General features: G+C 45.9%; 1 protein-coding gene across 2 annotated transcripts in view; it reads left to right on the top strand.

Moving 5' to 3' along the window:
• Cdkl1 (cyclin dependent kinase like 1) overlaps window positions 1-23,685 on the top strand; it is a 46,848-nt gene that overhangs the window by 11,677 nt on the left and 11,486 nt on the right. For both annotated transcript variants that reach the window (XM_029540851.1, XM_021202430.2), the window contains 2 exons: window positions 10,215-10,336; window positions 20,957-21,029. In XM_029540851.1, the coding sequence (XP_029396711.1) occupies window positions 10,215-10,336; window positions 20,957-21,029 (195 nt within the window). The remainder of the gene's footprint in view (window positions 1-10,214; window positions 10,337-20,956; window positions 21,030-23,685) is intronic.

Below are 23,685 nucleotides of genomic sequence, written 5' to 3'. Positions count from 1 at the left end.
CAGAGGCAGAGGCAGAGGCAGAGGCAGAGGCAGAGGCAGAGGCAGAGGCAGAGGCAGAGGCAGAGGCAGAGGCAGAGGCAATCTCTGAGCTCAAGACCAGCCTGCCCTACCTAGTGAGTTCCAGTGCAGTCAGGACTACAGAGTAAGACCCTGTGTCAAAACAAAAACAAAAACAAACACCCCCCAAACAAACCAAAAAAATCCTAATAAATATAGTGAACAGGTTTTAATATCTATTGGTGATTTTGCCTGAATTGATTATTGTCACAATTGTTGTTGTTTTACATTTTTCTTATTTGTTTTTTTTTCTGTTAGAAAAGAACTTTCACCTAGACTCATATTTATTAATATCATTATATATTCACAAATGTGTAAATTCAAGACATAATACACTGGTAACACAGCCATTACTTCTTTTTGATTCTCAAGGTGTCACATGCTTGGCTATTTGACCTTCTTCAGTAGACCTCTGGCTTCTGACAGGTGTCTATTGTTGTTTGAGAACATTGTGTGACAGGCAAATAAAATGTCTTAGACCCATCCTGCCCTAGCCCTTGGATCGGCCATTTTTCCAGGAACCCAGTTCCTTTTAGTGATAACAAAATGTCCTGAATTTCAAGTGTTAAGTAATTTTAAAAATCCTCACATCGCTCAAACCCAGTTCCACACAGGATCTGCAGACTGTCTGGCTATTAAGCTACCAGTTTGAGGCCTTTAGACTCTGGCTTTCCGCTCTGTGCAGTATTGGCTCCAAGGACCAGTGGGCTGGGGCCAGTGGAGGGTTTTGTTTTGTTTTGTTTTGTTTACAGCACAGACTGACACTGGGAATTTATGCAAACTGGTTGTCAGTATCATGGAAGACAATGGAACAGTTCCTTGACCACAAGGAGCAAAACCAAACATCCCCTTCTCATCTGCTCTGTTTGTTCAACAAGTGGAGACCTGTTTAATTTCATTTCCACAAGATAATATACAAACTGCAAATAGTAACTGGTTGCATTGTTTGTTTGCTCGAAGATGTTTTGGCTTAGCTAACAGGCGTTTGTCTACACAGACTGTGCCCTCCGTGCCAGGGGAAGCCCAAGCGATAATAAGCTGACAGGCAAATAGCAGAAGCACAAAAGGAACGGAGGTCAACAAGTAGGTACCTTTCCATCTTCCAGGCCACGAAGAGAGTGAGCCCATTCGTCCCCTAGTCTGTTGGTGTCATAGACACTGTGTCCTATGTCACACACAGAAAAATCAAATACCTCAGGATGGGAGGAGGCAGAATAAATTATTTTTAACAAATTTTTGATAGATTGATGTTTATGTGTGCTGAGAATTGAATCACTCATGACAAATAATAATTGTGTAGTTCATGGATGTGATGCTTTGAGATATGCTTATATTGTGGCACGATCAAGTCAAGGTAATTGGCATACCTATGCATTCAAATATTTGCTATTATTTGGTGTGCTTATGTGTGAGTATGTGAGGGTGCACGTGTGTGTGTGTGTGTGCATGTGTGCGTGTGTGTATGTGTGTGTGTGTGTGTGCGTGTGTGTGCGTGTGTGTGTGCGTGTGTGTATGTGTGTTTGTGTGTACATTTGTGTGTGTGTGTGCGTGTGTGTATGTGTGTGTGTGTGCGTGTGTATGTGTATATGTGTGTGTGCGTGTGTGTATGTGTGTATGTGTGTGTGTGTGCGTGTGTGCGTGTATGTGTGTATGTGTGTGTGTGTGCGTGTGCGTGTGCGTGTGCGTGTGTGTATGTGCAGACATGTGGAGGTGGAGGACAACCTTGGGTATTGTTTGTCAGACACTACCCACTCTGTGTTTCAGGCGAGTTCTCTCCTTGGCCTGGAACTTGCTGGTTAGGCGAGGTTGTCTGATCCCCTGTCCACCTCCCCAGTGCCCGACCCTAAGCGGGTGCTGTATTCCTGACTTTTTCCCTAGGGTTCTTGGGATGGAGCTCAGGTCTTTATCTGACAGGGCAAGCAGGCACTTCATTGACTGTGCTTTCTCCTGGGCCCCAAATATTCATGAAGTCTTTGTGATGAAAACTTTTTTTTAAGATTTATTTATGTATATGAGTACACTGTAACTATCTTCAGACACCCTAGAAGAGGGCATCGGATTCCATTACAGATGGTTGTGAGCCATCATATGGTTGCTGGGAATTGAACTCAGGACCTCTGGAAGAGCAGTCAGTGCTCTTAACCTCTGAGCCATCTCTCCAGCCCATGATGAAAACTTTAAAAAAAATTTTTCTCATTGTGTTATTTCGAATGATAATCATTATTATATAATTATAACCATACTCACTTTGCTGCATAGCATAATGTTAGGCTTTCAAAATGAGGGTTTTTATAATTCATCTTAATTTAAAAAGTTATCTTACGACTTTCTTTCCCATCTAAATTATTTTTTTTATTTCCAGCCTACAAGAATTCTAGCCAAACCATCTGTGTTACATGTAGTTGTAAAATACCCAAACCACACCTGAAGGTAGTAATTTTCCTGTAGAATGGAATTTTTTTTTTTAACTGGGTCAGGGGCGTGCCTTTCACTTAGACTTTAAAAAAATGTTTTAATCCAGCTGTACATTTGGCAGGATTAATGTTTTATGCTGCAATTTTGCTTCCAACAGGCATATTCTCTTGTTAATCATTATCCTTCCTTATTGTTTATTAACCTTAAAGGCCCTCTAGTAAAAATACCAGCGAGTAAAATTGTGTCTCTGAAAATCGTTGAACTTGCTCTCCATTTTTGCTGGAACAATGGAAGGTAGGGGTTTCTAAAGGAACCAGCGTTACCTCCCACTATAACTGCCGGCGCGTGGTACCCTTGTCGTGCCGGCTCTCCATTGTTCCCCATTGTGACCATGGTTGTACTAATAATTCTTTCGTGGTATTCTTTCACAACAAAACAGCTCAGCCATCCGCTGCACACATCACTGGCCTGCTGGGTTTTCAGAAGGCTCCAGAAGAGATCTCAGGCCAGGTGGCTGGTCAGAGAACCCGGCTGACCCACTCTGTCCTTCTGTGGGGCCTCCAGCAAGCCTATGAGCAATCCTTAGCCCTGGCTGCCCTAACTGCAGTTTCCCGAGAATGGTGTTCTCCTTTCCACTGTTTGGTCCAGGGCTAGGCTGAGAGGAACGTAGGCAGCTCTGAGGGTTTCTGTTTGTCCCTCTCTTGTCCATACAAGATTATGAAATGAATGTTCGCCACCTGCCAAGCGTCTACCTGAAGTTCGCACTTGGGAGTGGAGGGAATGATCGAGGGGAGGTTCTGTGAATCTGTTCATCCCACTGGCTGTCAGGATTCTAACCTGGGGCCCTGAGAACACACTGAGGCTCAGACCTCAGAACCAATGACTTCATGGGTTTATGAAAGTGGTCACAGATCCCTTTAGGAATGGCCGTGGTGACATCACGGGGTCCTTCCTCAATTGTATTTTGGTTTGGAAGCTGCACAAAGATCTGCAGCTTTCCATTTTAAGCGTCAACATCAGCTTGGTTATCCTTCAATTCTTTCTGCTGCTACAAATCAGTTAACACGTTAGCAGGAGCCTGTGCCCCGCCTCCCCTTCAGGAATCTATGCCAGGGCACTGTGTGGGTTGGCTCAGAGCTCTGTGAAGTGAGGTGTTCTGGCTTTGCTTCTCACTGCGCTCCTTAGATGCCACCCTGGGCACCTGGTGTTGGCCCCTTTAGAATCTCATTCTCACTGGAAGCAGAGAGGCTAATCCCCACGGTAGCAACTGCAATACAATAAAGGCAATGCTTTCTGCTCTGCCCAACCAAAGCAGCCATGGATGGACCCTCCAGGCCAACAACAACCTTTCTGTTTGCAGGGCTTTAGTGGAGAGAGTATTTTCAGGGCCTTCAAAGGAACAGCGATCACGTCGATCACGTGTTGGGGCGGGGCTCTGCAGGTTCACCACCTAACATTCCAATTTAGAATTCCTACCTCCTCAGTTCTCTAATTCCTTCCTCCTTCGATGCTCTGCTAAGGCAAGTCCTGTGTGGCTACCTTATCTGCTGAAAGCCCAACCTCTAGACAGCTGTGCCAGAAACAGAAACTGTCTTCGGGTGCCCTGGTCAGGAGCCACAGCACAGGGCTCTTCCATCAATGAACATGAAACGTGAAGTTTTTATATTTCACTGTGCTGGTGGTCCAAGCCTCTCAAGATGCCAGCTGGCCCAGACGAGCCAGGTCTTGTTCTCTGAAGATGGGCACTTCCTCCTTGTTTCCCTCTTCAAGCTGCTTCATTGTAACTAGGGGGTCTTTTGGCCTGGAGGGGTAGGGACTGCATTTTAAAAGGATGACCGTCCTTTGCAGAGGCACCTGAACTGTGAGAGGGAATCTTCAAACTGTGGAAGCAGCTTTGGTTCACCTTGTTGGCGTGCAGACCTCTCCAAGTCTGAGGGTTTGGGAAACTTTAGGACTTAGGGTTTCCAGGCTCATCATTCCAAATATCACTAATCCCTTGTCACAGGTCTTTCTCTTTTCTGACCTTACTCCTAACCGTAGTCTAAGGGACCTGTTAAGACTACATATTGTCTCCTTTGGGACATGGTACTTTGAAAGTGGAGTGTATTCAGCAGTCTGTCTTGCCTCTGTAGGGGACAAAAGTCCCTTAGACTACGGTTGGCAAACGCTTCACCTCCCAAGCACAAAGCTGTCAGGTGACTAAACCTGGCCTGTCATTTTCTCTTTTCCTTTTTAATGATTTAAAAGAACTAATAAAAGCCAGGTCACGCAATACGCCCTATAATTATCACGTCTCCATCTTTCTCTTTTGCCACCATTGTTACACAGCCAGCTGTATATCATTCAGAACCAATGCAGGTCAGAGCATTCATGTTTGTGTCGGTTCTCATGGGACCTACCTTCCACCGGGCCCACCCAGCCGTCATGAGTGTCACGTGACTGGGAGCTGATCCAGATCCATAGTTCCATTCTGTAGATGGAGCTGGGCCCACTTCTCATGCCACTCCTGCAGGAGTGCAGTTCATCCCTCCACCCCAGAAGCTAGAATCCGAGATATGGCACCACACATGTGTTAGGAGTTTACTTTGGGAAGTAGCCCCGGGGACAGGAGAATGAGGAATGAGAAAAACCCATAGAAGCCCCAGGACCTCCAACCTTTGAAACTTAGAGTATGCCAGTTTGAGAATCCTTAAGAAGGGCCCAGGATTGATCACTTTAAAGCTCTGGGCAGGGAGAAGAGCCCACGGTTTCCATCCTGCATGGAAAGTGAGGAAGGACTCCCTCCAAAAATGTCGATGAGACCCAAGTGTTAAGTCCACAATTTTAAAGGATTGTGAAAAGCCATTCTACTGGAACTCCCACTTTCTGCTCTTTTGTTATTTACCACAGTTGTGGGAGAAGTTTCCCTAAAGTACAGACACAAGGACAACATCTCCTTACTCACTCACAAAGAATACAGCCAGAGGGAGAGAAAGACCACAGACACAGTGATCTGTATACTGGTCAGTCTAAAAACATGTGGCCCCTAAGGACCCTCTAGGAGATCACGAAGCCCATACCTTCAGGGGACCAGGCAGGTTTTGAGGAATGATTCGTCATGGTGAGCCATACACTTTGTTATTGGTCTTGAAATGTGCTGTCATCTCTACTGGCTGTGGATTTTCCCACTTTAGGCAGAAGTGTGTACCGGGAATAGTTCACTTCCTCCAGTATTTGGGATCCGTAATGGGAGAGTGGTGAGTGGGCTGTCTCCCTGGGCCTCAGTGTCACAGGGTGACAGGGAGGGAGGTGGGAAGAGCAGCAAACAGAAAGCACAAGGTCCTTCATCTCAGTGGGCCACCATTCTCAGAGCAAGCTCATTAAAGCTGCAGGGATGATGGACTAGCCTGGAGGTGCCAGATTGCCAGCATTTTCCAGAGCGGCCTTGGGACCAGGATTTTAAAGTGACATTTCCTGACCATTAAGTGTTGGCAGTGAATATTAAAGTCTTAAAAGTTCTGTGGAAAAGGGAAGCTAAACAACAGACCTCCAGGGAGGCAGGGCCTGAGCTCATCGCAATAGGTGGATGGCTGAGGGAGAAAAGATGCCGATGACACACACAAGAGCCATCCAGGAAGGACATGTGACACTCTGCTCTTCATAGGAAAACCAAATGAGGAGCAGGTCAAGTTCAACATCAGAGAGAAGAGAGAGAAATTCCAAACTTGACCAGCTTTGCTTTTAATGAAGCCTCTCGCAGGACAGTGGTAATGACCTAGAAAGGACAGTCAAGATCTTCCAGACTGGGCCAGCTGAAGAGAGAATGCAAGAAATAAAAGCTACAGAATATAGATTGTGAACCAGCTTCAGAACCAAAGTGTCCTCCTGACCCAACCCCACCACCCCAGGCCAATGAGTGAATGGACAGAGAGAAGGAAGGTGGCTTGAGAAGCCAAGTCCATCTCAGTCTGGTTCGCAGGGACATCACAATGGTCTCAAAATGCCCCAAATGAGAAGTCCTCAGGGTGCCTCTCAGTCCACTCCCCACCTGACCTTCCAGCAGCCCCTATCACTGCTGACCACCTGTGCCACTGCCCTCTTCTTCTTTCTTGCCACTGGGGACCTGTCTTTCTCCTCTGTGTCTCCCTCACCTCTCTGGATGTTTGGGTTCTTTGGATTCTCACTGTCTTGGCTCACCTCTTCCCACAGCTCTACCATGGCATATGGGGGCTCTCTGATTTTATCCTCAGTCTTAGCTCCAGCTAACCTGGAATCTTGGGGTCCTGTGAAATGGAAGGATCAAGAACAGCAGTTTCTCCCCTCTGGGCCTGCTCTTCCTCTCTCTGCTGACATCAGCAAGCCCTCAACTGAACAAGTCTTTGTTCATTCTCCATATCTTCCCTTCCCTTGTCTCTCTATTGGAGTTCATTGCTACATGCTGACTTATGGTAACAAAATATCTCTCAACTGAACTTTTCTGCCTTCCCTCTAGTCTCTTTGCTGGTCCAAGCCCTATCCTCTCTTACATGTCAGAAGGCCCCACACTCTCCCTTCTTGTCCATCTTTGCCTCTTCTGAACCATTCTCTGGGGCCATAATACTCTCAGAAACCCAAGGGCTATTGTATCACAGCTTCCTGAACTTCCTTCCTGTGGCCTAGAAGAAAGTGTATATTTTCAGCCCACAGGGCCCTGCAGGAATTCCTTAAATGGCCTGAGTCAAATCCTTTCTTGATACAGCCTAGCAGACTCTTAATGGTATGTATCAGGAGATGGGGATGGGTGAAGGAGGTACTGTGGTATAGGAAGACATGAGGAATTATTGTTCTTCTGTGTTGGGGTGAATATTTTTTGACAGATAAAATGTTTCAATTTTGCACATGAAAAGAGTCACAGAGATGGATTGGGTGTGGAAGAACAATGATCTTCTCTTAAGAATACAGGAATCTGGACAGCAAAGCTGTTTATTTTACAACTTTATGAATTTGGACATTAGTCCAGAGAAAGTGCAAAAATGAGTGGTCTTTGAAATTGGAGCAAAACAGTGGTTTTAAGTTTTTCTTTTTAAATTTTTTGCTACTGTTAGGAATAATAATGTAAATATCTATGTTTTCCCACGGTCTTAGGTGACCCACAGGCTGAGAAACGCTGCTCTAACGTACATCCTGGAGCTTGAGATTTCTGTCAGGTCCCAGTGAAACTCCTGTTTCCTAAACAACGAAAGGCAGTGTGTGTGTCCAGGATGACATGTGTGTGTCCAGGATGACCAGCTAGGCCCGGCTCAAGCTGGACTACAGAGGATTTCTGGTGGTTAGATAAGAATCAGCACTCCTCAGGAACTTGCGAAATGGTTTCCCTTCCTGACTCCCAAGAGGAGTCATTTCCCTTGCCTCCAGCACTAGGGACATATGGCTCTCGATTGACAAGTGCCCCGTGGTTACATATCAAAGCCCATGCTGGCATCAAGGCTCCTAGAGTCCCTAGTCACAAGTGCTCCTAAGTGCATCCTGGTAGCACCAGCTCTGGGCTTCCTTCCCAAAGCTACTCCCCCTCCTTATAAACCGCCATTCTCCACTGCTGCCTCCCTCGCTATCCCTGTCTCCACCACTCTCGTACCCCCACTTCTCTAGCCCTGGTCATGTCCAAGCTGTTTCTTTCTCTGTTTGCTCTAGAGTCTTCCAGAGGCCTCTAGATGTCCTCTCTCTTTATATACAATAAAAACCTTCCCCCTAATGCAGTGGCCATCTTGATAGCTTCTTTACTGCATCCCTCGAGTACTGTCCCCTTGTCTTCTGTGATGTGAGCTCAGTCACATGTATACAGCCTGTGACTCTTCAACCCTAGGATGAACTAAGAGTGCCTAGGCAAGCAGGTGCAACTGCCAGTCAGTGGCTCCTACTTATCTGTGATTCTCCAATGAGCTCTAAACACACCTCATCCTGAAAATGGATCGCAAAAAAAGAAAAAGAAAAAAAGAAGAAAGAAAAGAAAAGAAAAAGAAAGAAAATGTATTGCAGTGATTTCTTTCTTTCTTTTTTTTTCTTTCTTCTACTTCTTTTTTTTTCTTTTTTTTCTGAGACAGGGTTTCTCATTATAGCACTGGCTGTCCTGGAACTCACTTTGTAGACCAGGCTGGCCTCGAACTCAGAAATCCACCTGCCTCTGCCTCCCAAGTGCTGGGATTAAAGGTGTGCGCCACCGCCGGCCTGCAGTGATTTTTTTCTTACTACTGTTATCATTGCTTAAATATGAGTTACTTAGTGTCACTGGACTTGGGCTGATATATTTTTTTCTCAAATATGTGTGTGTGTGTGTGTGTATTCTCAAATATGTGTGTTTATTGTGTATTTCGAGACAGAGTTTCTCTGTGTAGGCCTGGTTTTCCTAGAACTCACTCTATAGACCAGGTTGGTTTTGAACTCTACTTGCCTCTGCCTCCCAAGTGCTGGGATCAAAGGCGTGAGCCACCTCCACCTGACTTCTCATGATATTTTTAATGAGAGAGAAAAGTTAATGTGGTAAAGACAACATTTGACTATAAAATCCATGAGGAAAACTGTTAGCGACCGTTATGTTTGAGTGTGAAATGTTCCAAGATATTCTTGTGTCTGAACACTTGGTCACCAGCTGATGGCATTGTTTGGAAAAGTTGTGGATCCCTTAGGAACTGAGCCTTGTAAGAGAGAGTAGGTCACAGGTGAGTGGAGGTAGGGCTTGAGGTTTTATAGCCCAGACCTATTTCTGTGACATTCTCTGCTTTCTGACTGCAAGATAATGGTGTCAGCTACCTCATGCTCCTGCCACTGTGGACTGGATCCCTTCAAACTGTAAGCCAAAATAAATCCTTCTTCCATTACACTGCCTTTTGTCCTGTGTTTTTCCATAAGAACAAGGAAAGTAGCAACTATCAAAGATCATTTGGAAAAAAAGGTACCAAGTGCCAATGTTAGAAATCATTAAACAATAATGAAGTAGACACTAATGGTGGTTATTGGTCACAAAGCAAGAATGGGCACTACAAAGAGGCAATGGCATGAGTGCATTCGTGTGTGTGTGTGTGTGTGTGTGTGTGTGTGTTGTTGCAAATTTCTTTTTTATTTAAAAAAAGATAAGTATACCAATCATACTGGCACACGCCTTTAATCCCAGCTCTCAGGACGTAGAGGCAAGTGGATCTCTCTGAGTTGGAATCCAGCCTATTCTGCATAGGGAGTTCCAGGAAAGATGGAGCTGCATAATAGAGAGACCCTGTTCCAGAGAGAGAGAGAGAGAGAGAGAGAGAGAGAGAGAGAGAGATTCTACTAGATTTACCTATTCTATCTATAGATATCCATAAAACCAGAGAACACTAAATGGCTAAGTGAAAATAGCTGCTAATTACACAGTAGCAACTACTAACTACTTAGTGCTGTCAGAGAGATCTATCTGGGATTCTGACCCAGGGCTCCAGAGCCAGTTGGGAGAACTCTTCAGGAAAGGACACTTAACTAGAGCCTTGAAGGCTGAGCTTGTCTAACTCGACCCCCTCAGCATTTCCTCACCCTAGCCAGTCTTCTCAGAACCCTGCTTTCACATAGCACCCGGGCCCTGGTCTCTAAGTCGCTGACAGACAGCCCGTGATGAGAGCTCAGAGGGTGCTGATTTCAGACTCCTTCCACACAGAGATTGAACCTCATAAAGGGGGGACAGCTTTATTTCTACTGGCTGGAACTCAGAGGAAGACTCTCCCAGCCCATACTTACCACCCTGCCTCTTCTGATTTCAGCAACTCAAACATCCCAACCTTGTCAGCCTCCTGGAAGTCTTCCGGAGGAAGCGGAGGCTTCATCTGGTGTTCGAGTACTGCGACCACACAGTGCTTCACGAGCTGGATCGGTACCAGAGGGGGTGAGTGGCCCTTCCCTTACTAGAAAACAGAGGAGACAAAGCTCACAAGGGAGGGAAAGTAGCCTCGGGGACTTTTTTTTTTTTTAAAGGCAATGTAAAAAGCCATGCATGGTAGTGTGTGTAGTTGGGAGACTGAAAGATGAGAACTGACAGATTGAAGCCATACTGGGCCATAAACTCTGTCTCAAAAACAAACAAACAAACAAACAAATGTACAAAAGTAGTGGCAGACATGCCTCTGTTGCTGATAGCTGAGACATTTCCAGAAAAGTTGTGAAATAAGCCATAAAGTCATTCTAACGAAGAAAGCACACGTGGTGTAATACCACGGAAGAAGCTTGGCTTCTGTGGTTCAGGTCTCTGCACTGACGTTATCTCAGAAAGCAGTGGACAAGGACAGTAGATACTTTGTGTCTGATTAGGGAAGCACAGTGGCTTGGACAATAGAGGAAAACCTCTTTGAAGTATGGTGACATGCACTCACCTATGATCCCAGCTCATAGGAGGATCACCAGTCTGAGGCCAGCCTGCGCTATACATCAAGACTCTGCCACAAGATAGATAGATAGATAGATAGATAGATAGATAGATAGATAGATACAAACATACATACATACAAACATACATACATACATACATACATAGATGATATGTAAATATATACACAGATACATAGATATATTCATACATACATACATAGATGATATGTAAATATTTACACAGATACATAGATATATTCATACATACATACATAGATACATAGATAGATAAATAGATGACAAAAAGATACAAAAGTAATCACCAACTGGACATTTAAGGCCATCAAAACCCTAATGCAATCTAAGTACTTAGCGCCCTGCATTAGTCGAGACTTCTTTGGTACAAGGGACAAAATCTCAGCTTGAGGCAGACGCAGGTAGAGAGCACAGGCCTCAGTGGCTCTAGCTGGCAGAGTGGGAGTGACTGGTGTGTGTGGCCCCGGACAGGAAGACCTGGGAAAGGAAAAGTACAGGCTGGACACAACCACAGCTTATGTAAGCCCATGCAGTTTTCCCAGAAGAAGGGAACTCTTAAAGAGAAAGCTACGCATAAAACCTATTGAATCTCTGATTGGCCAGTTAGAATGATGCTATTATCCCAGGAGCCGATTGTGTGAGATTCTTATACTGCGTTCCTGGAAGGGGGGGGGGGTCTGCCTTTGGCTGAGGAAACACAGAGAATGCCTGACAGTTCAGAGCTGTACAGTGACAGGCAGGGCCTTGCTTCTGTTTTTCCTCCAGCAGCTGGAGGATGAGATTCTTCTCAGCTTTGCCCAAGAGCTTGCTCTGCCCTGTGATATTGGTTACCTAAGATCTGCCATGACCTCCTGTAAATGAGATTACAGTGGCTTGTGGCTTGTTAATGTCCGTGACGCATGCTTTTCACGTTCCAGAAGATGGGCGCCACCCTCCAGAAAGTCATCAACGCAGAGGAATTATGCATTGCAACAAGAGAGCGTTTCCTGGGCTGCTCTTTGCTCTTTGCTCCTTTGGCAGCTTGCAAGTAGTGCTCAGTGAGACCTTGCTAGTGTGGTTGCTCCTGCTGTATGGTACAGCGGCGACACTGTGGCGAGCTGGGCTGCTTACGCTGGGCTCGTTTCCCTCTGTTTTATACCATAACCAATACAGAAGCCTTCTGGAACCTCAAGTGGCATATAACCACTTCCATGTAACGAGCAAGTGATTAACCGTGCAACAGAAAGCAGCTAGCTGCGTGTCCCCTAAGCTAATCCGGTCCTTATGCTGCCTACACAAACACAGCAGCCAACCCCACATGCTCATGACTTGAACTATCCAAGACTGTCCGCTCCCCTTAGATGCCAGTCACAGCCCGGGTTATTTTACCTCTGCGTCTGACTGATTATTGCCCGTGAATCAGGATACCCACAACCTGCACCATCCTTGGGTATGATATGTTTACTCCAGCGGCATGCAGAACTCCAGGACACATTTCGTCATATTTGCTGCTTTATTACAAAGGATACAGATGAAAGGACAAATGGGGTACAGTATGAGAAAGGGTGTATGGAGTCCACGCCCTCTGTAGGTGCACTGTCGGTAGGAAGACCCATAAGTCGGGCTCTCTGCAGGCTGCCATCCCTTTGGGTTCTTATAGGGACTCCAGTGAGAAGACATGGTTGTTAATTGACTGCATGGGGAACTCAGCCAAGACTTGTCTGTTGAGATTCTTCTTGTCTTATCTGTGACACATTCACTCCTTCAGAATAGGAAACAGGGCCGCTGGGGATGAGCAGAGTCAAGGACAGATGAGAGACTTTCTTCACGGCTATCCATCCCTGTGACAGAAAGAGGGGGGTGGGGCATGTTTCAGGTTCTATGGCCTGCCTTCAGGAAGGAGTTATGAACCAGGCATGGTAGATAAAGCTCTGACGTAAACAGATAGATGGAAGTGTGTGTGTGTGTGTGTGTGTGTGCGCGCGCGCGCGTGTGCATGTGCGTGTGAAGACTCTTTGACACGGTGTCAAATCTCTGAGAGAAACAGTTGTTTATGAAGAAAGATTTATCTGGGTTCATGAGTTCACAGACTTTGGTTCATGGCTGACTGGCTCTATGGCTCCGGGCCTGAGGCAGGGAAGAATATTGTGATGTTCCTGTGATAGGCTGAAGCTGCTTGTGACAACCAGGAAACAGAAAGGAGTAATCGGAAGTGGCGGGGGTGGGTGGGGGGAGGTATCAACATTTACCCTTTAGAGGCATGTCCCAAGTGACTCACTTCCCTCGGCTAGGCCCATTTTCTACAGTTTCACTCCCGCCTAACAGTTCACTCAAAGTTTAAACCCATGGATTAATGAAACCATCCACTCACAAGGATGGAGCCTTTGTGTTCTCCTTGTCACTGGGAAAGCCCTCGCAGACAGAGCCAGGGGTGGGTTTCACTAGTTTTCTTGGGTCCCCCTCAATGCAGTCAAGTTGACACTCACAATTAACCATGAAAACAGAGCAGGGGCGAGAGCAGGGGTACCCTAAATAAAAGAACTTCTTATATTAAAGGCATTATATCTACTGACATGGCTCTCTCCAAAAGTGGGCATGGATGCAGCCAAAGTGCCTCAATGTGACAACAAAGGAAGTCATGCTTTCCCCACCCCCACCCCAATCTGTTTCTCCTCATAAAGATGGTAAACTGATTTTATCCATCGCCTGGCACTAAGCCAGCAGACACAGTTTATACACGTACGAGGAAGTTACTGCTCTGCTGTTCTGTGCCACGCTGGGTGGTTTGCTTGGTGCTCACCTTGTTGTGGCGCCATGGATTCTGTCTTGGTATGCTGACAAAGCCAGATGTCTGAAGGGCCAGAGACCATGGTCATAGCAACCAATCTGCCAGCTGCCTTGTTGAGAAAGCAGTGCATGCCCTGTGTCCTGGAATGAGTCCTCTGCTTCATTAGTACATTTTCATGTGTCTTTTATATACACAGGAACATAACCTTTGGTTACTGTAAGGAACCAAATTACAGGAATATAACCTATGGTTACTGTAAGCCATTACATTAAGTTACAACATTTCTAGCCATTTCCTCATCACTGAAGATTCAAGAACTTGTCAGCATTTGGTCTGATGAATAATTCTACCATAAATTTTCCTTACAAATAGGTTTTCCTTTTTCTTTACTTTCGATTTAGAAGTTCTTGAACTAAGGTTCTCGGGGGTACATTTCCCCACACCAAACAAATTTACTTTGCCACCCAAGATGTGAATGTTATACATTTTTCCTTATAACCAAGCTAATTGGGTTCTATTATTCAAATATCTTATTTGTGAAGTCCATCAAATGCATAAGAAAGGAATGGCAGCCCTATCCAAACTCCATGGAAACACCAAAGAAAACTTTGCAAGTCATCTTCTGAGTCCACTCCCTGCTGATGCAAAAGACAGGTAAAGGCGTTTCAAGTCAAGAAAACGGTAAATGGAGCATCTCTCATGAACCTTCGTGAGAACCCCCTACTAAAATTATTGGCAGATAATGTAAGGCAAAAAGTGGGATATTGGTATTTCCTAACATTTTTAGATATTGTGGGCTTCTTATTTTTAAACTTAATTTATTGTATAAGCATCTTGCTTCTATGTGTGCCGTGTGTACGCCTGGCGTTCTCAGAGGGCGGGAGAGGGTATCTGTCCCCTGGAACTGAAGTTGTGGATGGTTACGTACTATCACGTGGGTGCTGGGAGCTGAACCTGGGTGCTCTTAACCCCTGAGCCGCCTCTCCAGCGCCCACAGGCTCCCAGTTTTGATAGATGAAGATTTCACTCTCTTAAATCATTTTCCCCAATTCCCTACCCCAGTTGTCCAAATACTTATATTAGCAAGTCACATTATATAGCTCTGACTGTCCTGGACTCACTCTGTAGACCAAGTTGGCCTCATACTCAAAAAGATCCTCCTGCCTCTGCCTCCCGAGTGCTGGGATTAAAGGTGTGCGCCACTACTGCACCTGACTTTCTTATCATATTTTTCCTCAAACTAATATCTACTTTACCTTTTAATTCGCCTAACATTCTTTAACCCTATCCATAACTTCTTCCATTTTCAAAATGGCCTCTCATATTTTTCTCCAGGGCACTCATATCTGACTCTGCTAGTATCTATTTATTTATTCATTCATTATTTCTCTGTGGCATCCTGCCCTTAGTCCCCTGTGTCAGGGCCTGCTGTCCAGCTGTCCCCCTAGGCCCCCTTTTGCATCTCTCCTGCGGTTCCCCTGCATTTCTCTGCAGATGAATTCCTTACTTCCTGGGTTTCCTGTCTTCCTTTTTCTGGGTTTACCTTTTTTTTTTTCAAGTACACCTGTCTCTAATTGGTAAAAGGGTAGAAATCTAGCCTAGATATTTCTAATGACCCCCCCTCCCGTCCCCCTTGAACCCTCCAGGAGTGAAGCAATGAGGAGTCCTTTCTGTTTCTGGAATAAAACAAACTTCCCAAGGCAGGCAGATTGCTGTGAGTTCAAGGCCAGCCTGGTCTACAGAATGAGTTCCAGGCCAGCCAGGGCTACACAGAGAAACCCTGTCACCAAAACAACAGCAACAACCTCAGAGCGTAGTGTGGCCACGCAGGCAGGCAGCTCCAGAGTGTGGCTGTCCTTGTCACTCTCCCTAAGCAGATGGATTTCAGTTCACTCTCCCTAGAAGAAGTTCTGGAGCAGTCCAGGGGCCACCAGCGGGGCAGTCGTAGCTTTCAGTAAGACAACTCCCTCATCCAAACAAGACCACATGACTACCAGTGGAAGGGTGTGTGCCTTCCCAAGTTCCCTCCATCTTGGTTTGAGTTGGAGGATAAAGGGAACGAACACCCACGCCTGACTTTTCTCAAATGCATTACCCGGCTCCTGAGGGCCTCATGTGTAGGTCTGGGGATTTGTTCTCTTCAGGAGTCTTAGTTCCAGGGACCCCGGGCTCGGCTGTCAAATTCTGAGAGCTCCTCACCTAGAGGCCATGGATATATGGCGGCTTCTCTAGAGTTCAGTCACCTCATCGCCTGGTGGAAGAGACCCAGACAGCACCTTCTTTCAGAAGTTATGCTCTGGTGGGTTGGTGATTCCTCTGAGGGGAGAGCATATGTTTGAGCAGGACTCCAGTGGGAGATATCTGGGGCGGGAACGAATGGGAGGGAACTGGCTTCTTCCCATTACCACTGCCCCAGAGCAAGACCACAGTTTGCTGTCAACATAGAAACCCACACTATGGAGCCAACCAAACTTCTTAGCCTTGTCACCACAGACTACAGCTGAGGAAGAGCTGTCTCAGTCTGGGGGCGCTTCCCAGTCACTCCAGGTTTCCCAAAACATCTAAGCTTATTACAAATTTTCATAATTTACCTAGGATGGCAGAAGGCAGAGGGTACAAAGACAACCTTCACCCTTCCTGACTTGTACATAGTGCTATTGCAATCTGGATGGGTTGCCTTGCTCACCTGGATGATGGTTAGTCACCACCGTCTCTCCTCACCACCCCCTGGCTATCCCCTGTTTGCCTGCTGTGCTGAGTCAGTCTCTAGCTCTCTCCATGGCATTCGGTTTTCCTTCGGTCCGATGATCACATGATGCTTCCATGAGGCCTACGTGATGTCTACAGAAGGCCACCTGGTGAAGCAGGTACAGGGAAAGAAAGAAAGAGGAAGCTGAGCTTTGCCCTGTGTCTTCATATTCTCTCTCTCTCTCTCTCTCTCTCTCTCTCTCTCTCTCTCTCTCTCTCTCTCTCTTTGATTTTCCGAGACAGGGTTTCTCTGTATAGCCCTGGCTGTCATGGAACTCACTTTGTAGACCAGGATGTCCTTGAACTCAGAAATCCACCTGCCTCTGCCTCCCGAGTGCTGGGATTAAAGGCNTGTGCCACCACTGCCTGGCCGTGCTTCATTCTCATGTTGATTCGTATACTCTTTGCTCGAAGGTTGTCATCTGCTTGGTTGGAATTTTTCCTGAAATTTTTTGATGATACTGTTTTTGTGCCTTCTGTCCTCTGGGAGTCTGAGTAGTTTGACACCTCCAGTCATGGCGGAGCATGCCTTTAGTCGCAGCACTCAGGTGGCCTATGTGTTCGAAGCCAAGCCTGGTCTACAGAGTGAGTTCCAAGACAGTCAGGGCTCCACAGTAAGACCTTGTCTCGGGAAAAAAAAGAAAAAAAAAATGAAAGAAGAAAAAGGGGGAAAAAATGATGTCATTCTGCATTTTGTTTCTTGTAAAGCCTTGGGGTTGTTTTGTTTTGTTTTGTTTTTATTTCCAAAAGCTTGGAGAATCTTCTCTTCATTTTCATAGTTCCTGAAAAATTTGGACTTTGATGAGCTTTTCTATGGATAAAACGCATTTTACGTATTTTGTTATTATTTCCTACTTCTTTATTAATTTTTTAAATTTCCTGGAGCTTTTATTATTTGGATGTTGGAGTCTTTCACTGCCTCACTATTATTTATCTTACTTACTGTAGTCTGGGGAGGGGGGTGCCTGAGGATAGAGCCCGGGGCCTGACACATGCTAGGCAATTGCTTTACAGAAGATATATCCATATATTTTCCATATATAGATTTATCATATATATCACAGGTGTCATCTATATTACTGTATCATATATATTTAAAATATTCTCTTTACACTCTATAGGATGTTTCATGTGTGTGTATGTGTGTGTGTTTTCTACTTGTTTTAGAAACTCTCTTCGGCTAGCCTTGTTGTTATTGTTGTTGTCTTCTTTGTTTTGGTCTTTAGTTGCTTTTTTGAGACAAGCTTTTGCTATGTAAGTCCAGGTTGCCCTTGATTTGAGGTCCTCCTGGCTCTGCCTCCAGAGCATTGGGATCACAAGCATGTGCCACTATTGGCACAGTCCCCAGTTTTATTAGAAGCTGCCCCCTGCACATCATATACCTCTGGTTTCGTTTATAGGGAAAATCTAGGAACTATGGGAAGCCCCAAGCTTCACTGCGTACTTAGTTATCTGGCTGAGCCACTTACTGGGACACTAAATCAGAACCTTCCGATCTGTACCGCTGAGCTTGCCCTCAGCCTTCCAACTGTGACCGACTGCCAGCTGTCTCCCAGCCTGCGAGGATAGCAGGCTCAGAGTCTCAGCACTCAAGAGTTTACCTGTGGGTCTGGAGAAGTGGCTCCGTAGTTAAGAACAGTTGCTGCTCTTTCAGAGGACCAGTGTTTTGTTCACAGGACCCACGTTGGGCAGTTCACAACCACCTGTAATTATATTTCTGGGAGATGCCATGCCCTCTTCTGGCCTCTATAGGTACTCACACATATGTGTTTCTCTCTCTCTCTCTCTCTCTCTCTCTCTCTCTCTCTCTCTCTCTCTCTCTCTCTCTCGGTTTTCTCCCGATGTTGCAGAATATATTGTTCTTCTTCCTTTCCCCAGTAGTGAAAACTGGTGTCCTGGTATCCTCTCAGTGTGCTTTAGCCAAGAAGATGCTTAGAATCTGAGGCTCCCATGTTGCAGAGAAATGAAATAATAAAGGCAGGAAATAGGAAGCCACCAGGTGACACTGTGTAGTTTGAACAGTTTCTACATTGAGACATGTGATGGTGTGTTAGTGTGCTCAGATAGTGTGCTCAGCATTAGGGGAACACTAAGGATACATAATCATAATTCATTTGTAAATACTCCCTTTGTGTTATTTATTTTGGGAAGTATCTTTGGAGACTGAAGTTTCCTGGCACTTTTAGCTTTATCTTAAAAAGTCATTAAATAAGCATACTTCATTTTTTTGAACAAAAGATGGGTGCTAGGAACCTTTGAAGCCCACTTCTTATTTGTATTTTTCTAGGTCATGTTTCCTGACAGGTGAGTTTTCCTGGTGTTTGTGCCTACGTGTCACTAGAACAAGGATGAGGATTTGGTGAGAAGCTATCTCAAACCTGAAAACAATCCCAATCCAAAAATGTCCTGGCCATTCTTCCTGGAGGTGGCCTCTCCATTTCCGGCAAGCTGTCCCTGGGTCTGTCCAAGCATCCTTTGATTTGCCTGAAAGGATTTCCTGCACATCTGGTCTGTGACTATAGTGACCATATGGCCTCTACCAAGGGCCAAAAGTGACTTTGTGTGATCACCTTTAACACATCTACACAGTTTCCTCCCTGGTCTGCTACATAGTAATTTTGGCTGAGGGCCACACCATGTAATTTTTGATTCATAAAAATAATAAGTCTAGCATGTGTGTCCAGGGGTTGTCTCCAAAAACAAACAACTCTTTTTTAATTAATTAATTAATTAATTAATTAATTAATTAATTATTAACATCCAAAGCACTGCCCTACCTCATCCCCCTTCAGTGAAACTTCTCCTCCATCCATCCTCCCTTTCTCCTCTGAGAGGATGGGGTCGCCCCTGAGTATCTCCCAACCCTGGCACATCAAATTTCTACCAGGTTAGACGCATCCTCCCCCACTGAGGCCAGACAAGGCAGCCCTGTTTGGGACCGGGTACCACAGTGAGGCTACAGCTTTAGGTAGAGCCTCTGCTGCCGAACAACTTTCTTTCTAATCATTCCTTGTCTTGTACAGTAACCTGCTTTTCCATGAGATGCCCTTTCCCAATTCAAACACACACACACACACACACACACACACACACACACACACGCACTCACGGCATCTGGCGGGGCTCGGCTGTCATGGTTAAATGGGCAGTGAATCTATTCGGAAGGGATGGGGAAGTGGCACTATTAGATGTTGTTACAGAGGAGAGGAAAGAGAAGCACGACAGCTTGAGGGTGACGAGAAGAGAGATGCAGTGTGGGAAAGGAACACGATGCTTTTCTGTGTCTTCAGTCATTTTGAACTTTAGTTATACGGTACGCAATATAAACCTCCTCCTTGTCTCAGTAAAATCTCGTTCCTCTCCCTTCTAAGAAAACAAACAAAGCATGTGACTCAGGCATCTGGAGATGCCGCACACACAAATGGAAGTCTTGCTTCAGGACCACGGTTTGGAGCAACTGGAGCACAGAGCCCGCCATCTCTTGTGCTGTATGTTAACTAGCAAAGTCCTCATTATAGCAATGGGCTTGGTGGTACAGGCCTGTCATCCCAGCACTTGGAGGTTAACACAGGATAATCTGGAGTTTTAGGTCTTGGAGCCACTTTAGCAAGACCATGCATCAACCCTTTCTTTAAAAACAAAACAAGCCAGGCAGTGGTGGTGCACTCCTATAGTCCCAGCACTTGGGAGGCAGAGGCAGGCAAATCTCTGACTGAGTTCGAGGTCAGCCTGGTCTACAGAGTGAGTTCCAGGACAGCCAGGGCTACACAGAGAAACCCTCGAGAAAAAAAAACAAAAAAACAAAACACAAAACTAACAAACAAACAAAAAACAAGACAAAAAAAAATGAGAAGGAGTTCAAATTTCAGGCAGTCCCAGGTCATAAATATTTGTTGAAATCCTTGTGTATTTCACCGTTCCTCCCTGTTTTATGTTTTGTTTTGTTTTGTTTTGTTTTTAAAATCCAAGTTTGTATTTTTGTTAACCTGCTTTCCCTACAGCTCAGCAGCATGCCGGTCACACATCATCAACACTGGATGTGTGGGCTGACGGCCTGTGGTTCCAGAGGAAGCTGTGGCTCCTGGGATCCTTCAGTCCCTGTCTTAGTCAGGGTTTCTATTCCTGCACAAACATCATGACCAAGAAGCAAGTTGGGGAGGAAAGGGTTTATTCAGCTTACATTTTCATACTGCTGTTAATCACCAAAGGATGCAGGACTGGAACTCAAGCAGGTCAGAAAGCAGGAGCTGATGCAGAGGCCATGGAGGGATGTTCTTTACTGGCTTGCCTCTCCTGGCTTGCTCAGCCTGCTCTCTTATTGAACCAAGACTACCAGCCCAGAGATGGCACCACCCACAAGGGGCCCTCCCACCTTGATCACTAACTGAGAAAATGCCTTAAGGCTGGATCTCATGGAGGCATTTCCCCAACTGAAGCTCCTTTGTCTGTGATAACTCCAGCTGTGTTAAGTTGACACAAAGCTATCCAGTACAGTCCCCGAGCCTGCCCTGGTCTGGATTGGGTTTCTTGAGCTGAGTTCCATGGCTAGAGTGAACAATGTGTTTGTGCTGTCTCTTTTGTTTTTATTAGGGTACCAGAGCCTCTCGTGAAGAACATAACTTGGCAGACACTACAGGCTGTAAATTTCTGCCACAAACACAACGTAAGTGTCCTGACCCCCTTTGAACACTCAGGCAGCGTCTTCCCTCGAGCCAAGACTGAGCCTTATTCAAAGTTCAATCCCACCTTTGTGGGTATAATTTTTTTTCAAGGAAATCTTCCTAAGCCTGGGGGTGGAGGGGGAGGTATAAGAGACTTAAAGATGGCAGATCTTATGGCAACATACATTATAAAAACCATTTAAAGAAATTAGTTGGTTTTTGTTTTTTGTTTTTAACTTGTAAAATGTGAGGTAGAAGGAACCCCATTTACTTAGAGAGTCTGTATTGGATTGGTTTCCCCAAAAGACTTTTAACTGGGAGAGGTAACACCAGATGCCTGCTGCAGTTACAATGGGTGGAGTCCTAGGCTCCAAGTCCTAGTGTCTGCTCTGGTGAGATAGGAGTGTTAAATGGGCGTCTGGTCCTTTTTGTCACAGCTGGACTGGGGGGGGGGGAGACACAGTAGGAGACTGCTCATGTGACGTGGCTTCATAGATGCTGAAAAATCTGCTCTCCCCTCTCACCCCACCCAGAGCTGCCCACTTTCTACACGTGGAAGCCAGTTTCCTGGGCTGGCGCCCAGCTGTGTGGTCAAGTGCCCAGAATGAATGAAGCCTTCCTTGGGTTTGATTCCCAGTACTGCCATCAATCAACCAACCAATTAATCAATATAGCAGAAAAGAAAAAGGTGGGGGGTAATCAGATTCCAATCACTAAAAACACTCAAAATCCCAGACGGGAATTTTAGAGTTTCATTGGACTCCAGTTATTGGTCATCTCAACTGATGGGTCACCCAAGCCCAAGGGGTTAAATCCCCTCTGAGCTTGCCCCAAGTAAGTTTCTCTGAAGAGGCTTACAAGGAGAAAACACGAAAACAGCCATTATTTTTGGCTTTCATTAGCGGAAGCCTAGAGTCTTTGTCAGAGCTGGACTCCATGGTTAGGCCTCTTGCCTAGCCTTGGGTTTGACTCCTTACAGTGAAAACAAACAAACAGTCATTTTAAGGCAGGAAGAGTGGATGCTAGACACTTTGCATCATTAGCACTTTCCCAACAAACAAGTTTCATTATAATGGTAGCAGGACAGATCGTGGGGCTGGAGGATACAGAGGGAAGGGAAGAGGAGGGGGCAGAAACAATGAAAAGGCTCGCCAGCCAGCCCTGGTGGGTAAGATCTGAGGAAAGTGAAGATAAATACAGTGCATACCACAGCTCTCTGGAGAGCCGCAGACGGTGCTGGGCTCCACGTGCTTGGGGTGGGGGCGGGAGGTGGAGGAGGGCGATGATGGGGGGAGGGCGCAGAACTTGGAAAGAATTCCCAAACAAAGAGGGGGGGAGCACATTCTTGTTTCTGAGTCCGTCTGCCCATGTGTCATCACGACATTCATGGGAGGACCTATTTATAGCAAAATGCAAAATGGCTGGTGAAAGACTTCAGAGCCCAGGGCTATCGATTACTGAGAACCAGACGGTAGGTTATAAGGTAATTGATCCACCCCACCCCGCCTCCATTTTTTCCCAGAATAATAATGCTGATGGGAAACACTAGCATTGCTCTCTCGCCCTAAAAGTCCCTTGGAGTAGGAACTGCTGCGTCCTCGAAGAGCCTCTGTCCTCTTTCCGGATTCTGGGGTCAAGGATAACCTCCAGGGTTGCAGGCTTCAGGCCAACAGTCACTTGGGCTGCAGAAAGACCCAGCGTTTCCCAGCAGAGAGGAAAACCCTTGGGAGAAGGGAGGGATCACAAGGAACCCGGAGTAATATTTTGTCCCAACTCAATTTTTAATGTAACTGTTGATTAAAAGTTGTTGACTTAAGAGGTTTATTTATTTATTTGTCAAAGACATTGTCATTTAATAAGTCCTGTGGGAGTCCTCAAGCGTTCCTCTTGGTAGTGGCTTCACCCTCTTAGAGAATGTAGCTTGATACCAGCGGGTGAGGCGGGATGCAGGAGCCTCCCGCCGGGCTCCGCTGGGCTATGGGACAGAGCTGACACCTAGCGACCACGACGCACCCTGGACGGTGAGGCCGCACCCAGCTCCTGTTTATCTTGTCAGGACAAATGTCAGAGCTGGAAGGGAGATCTTTTGGCAGGCACACAGCTTCCAGCCCTCTCTCCCCGAGCTTATCTCAGCAGGCCCAGGGCTTGCCTTGTTTACTGAGCGAGTGGGCCACCTTCCAGTGAACCCGGCTTCTGCTCCAATCTGCCTGTCTTTCCTGCCACAGGCTGCAGCCTCAGTTCCTGCCACAGGCTGCAGCCTCAAAGCCTTTCGGTCCTTTCCCCTTCAGGGACAGCAGGCAGGTTAGGGGTGACACCTAGTTAAATATAAAGTTCCTTTTTCTAATGCAGACTGTTTGAGATATACTTACATTTTAGTTGGGTTGGAGGTGTAGGACAGAGGCAGAGTGCATGGATAAGGTTCTGGATTGATACCCAACACTGAAAAAAAAGTCTTTTATCTGAAATTCAAACGTAACTCACATGTTTTTATTTGCTGAGTCTGACTCTTGACATTCATTTTTCCTATTACACTTCTTGGTCTTTGGGGCCACTCAAGAATTTGAAATGACACTTGGGAGGCAGAGGCAGGTGAATTTCTGAGTTCGAGGCCAGCCTGGTCTACAGAGTGAGTTCCAGGACAGCCAGGGCTACACAGAG

The sequence above is a fragment of the Mus pahari genome, chromosome 7 (genome assembly GCF_900095145.1).
Source record: "Mus pahari chromosome 7, PAHARI_EIJ_v1.1, whole genome shotgun sequence".
Lineage (NCBI taxonomy): Eukaryota > Metazoa > Chordata > Mammalia > Rodentia > Muridae > Mus > Mus pahari.
Note: the sequence above shows the minus strand (reverse complement) of the source record. Positions and strands in the feature narration are given on the sequence as shown.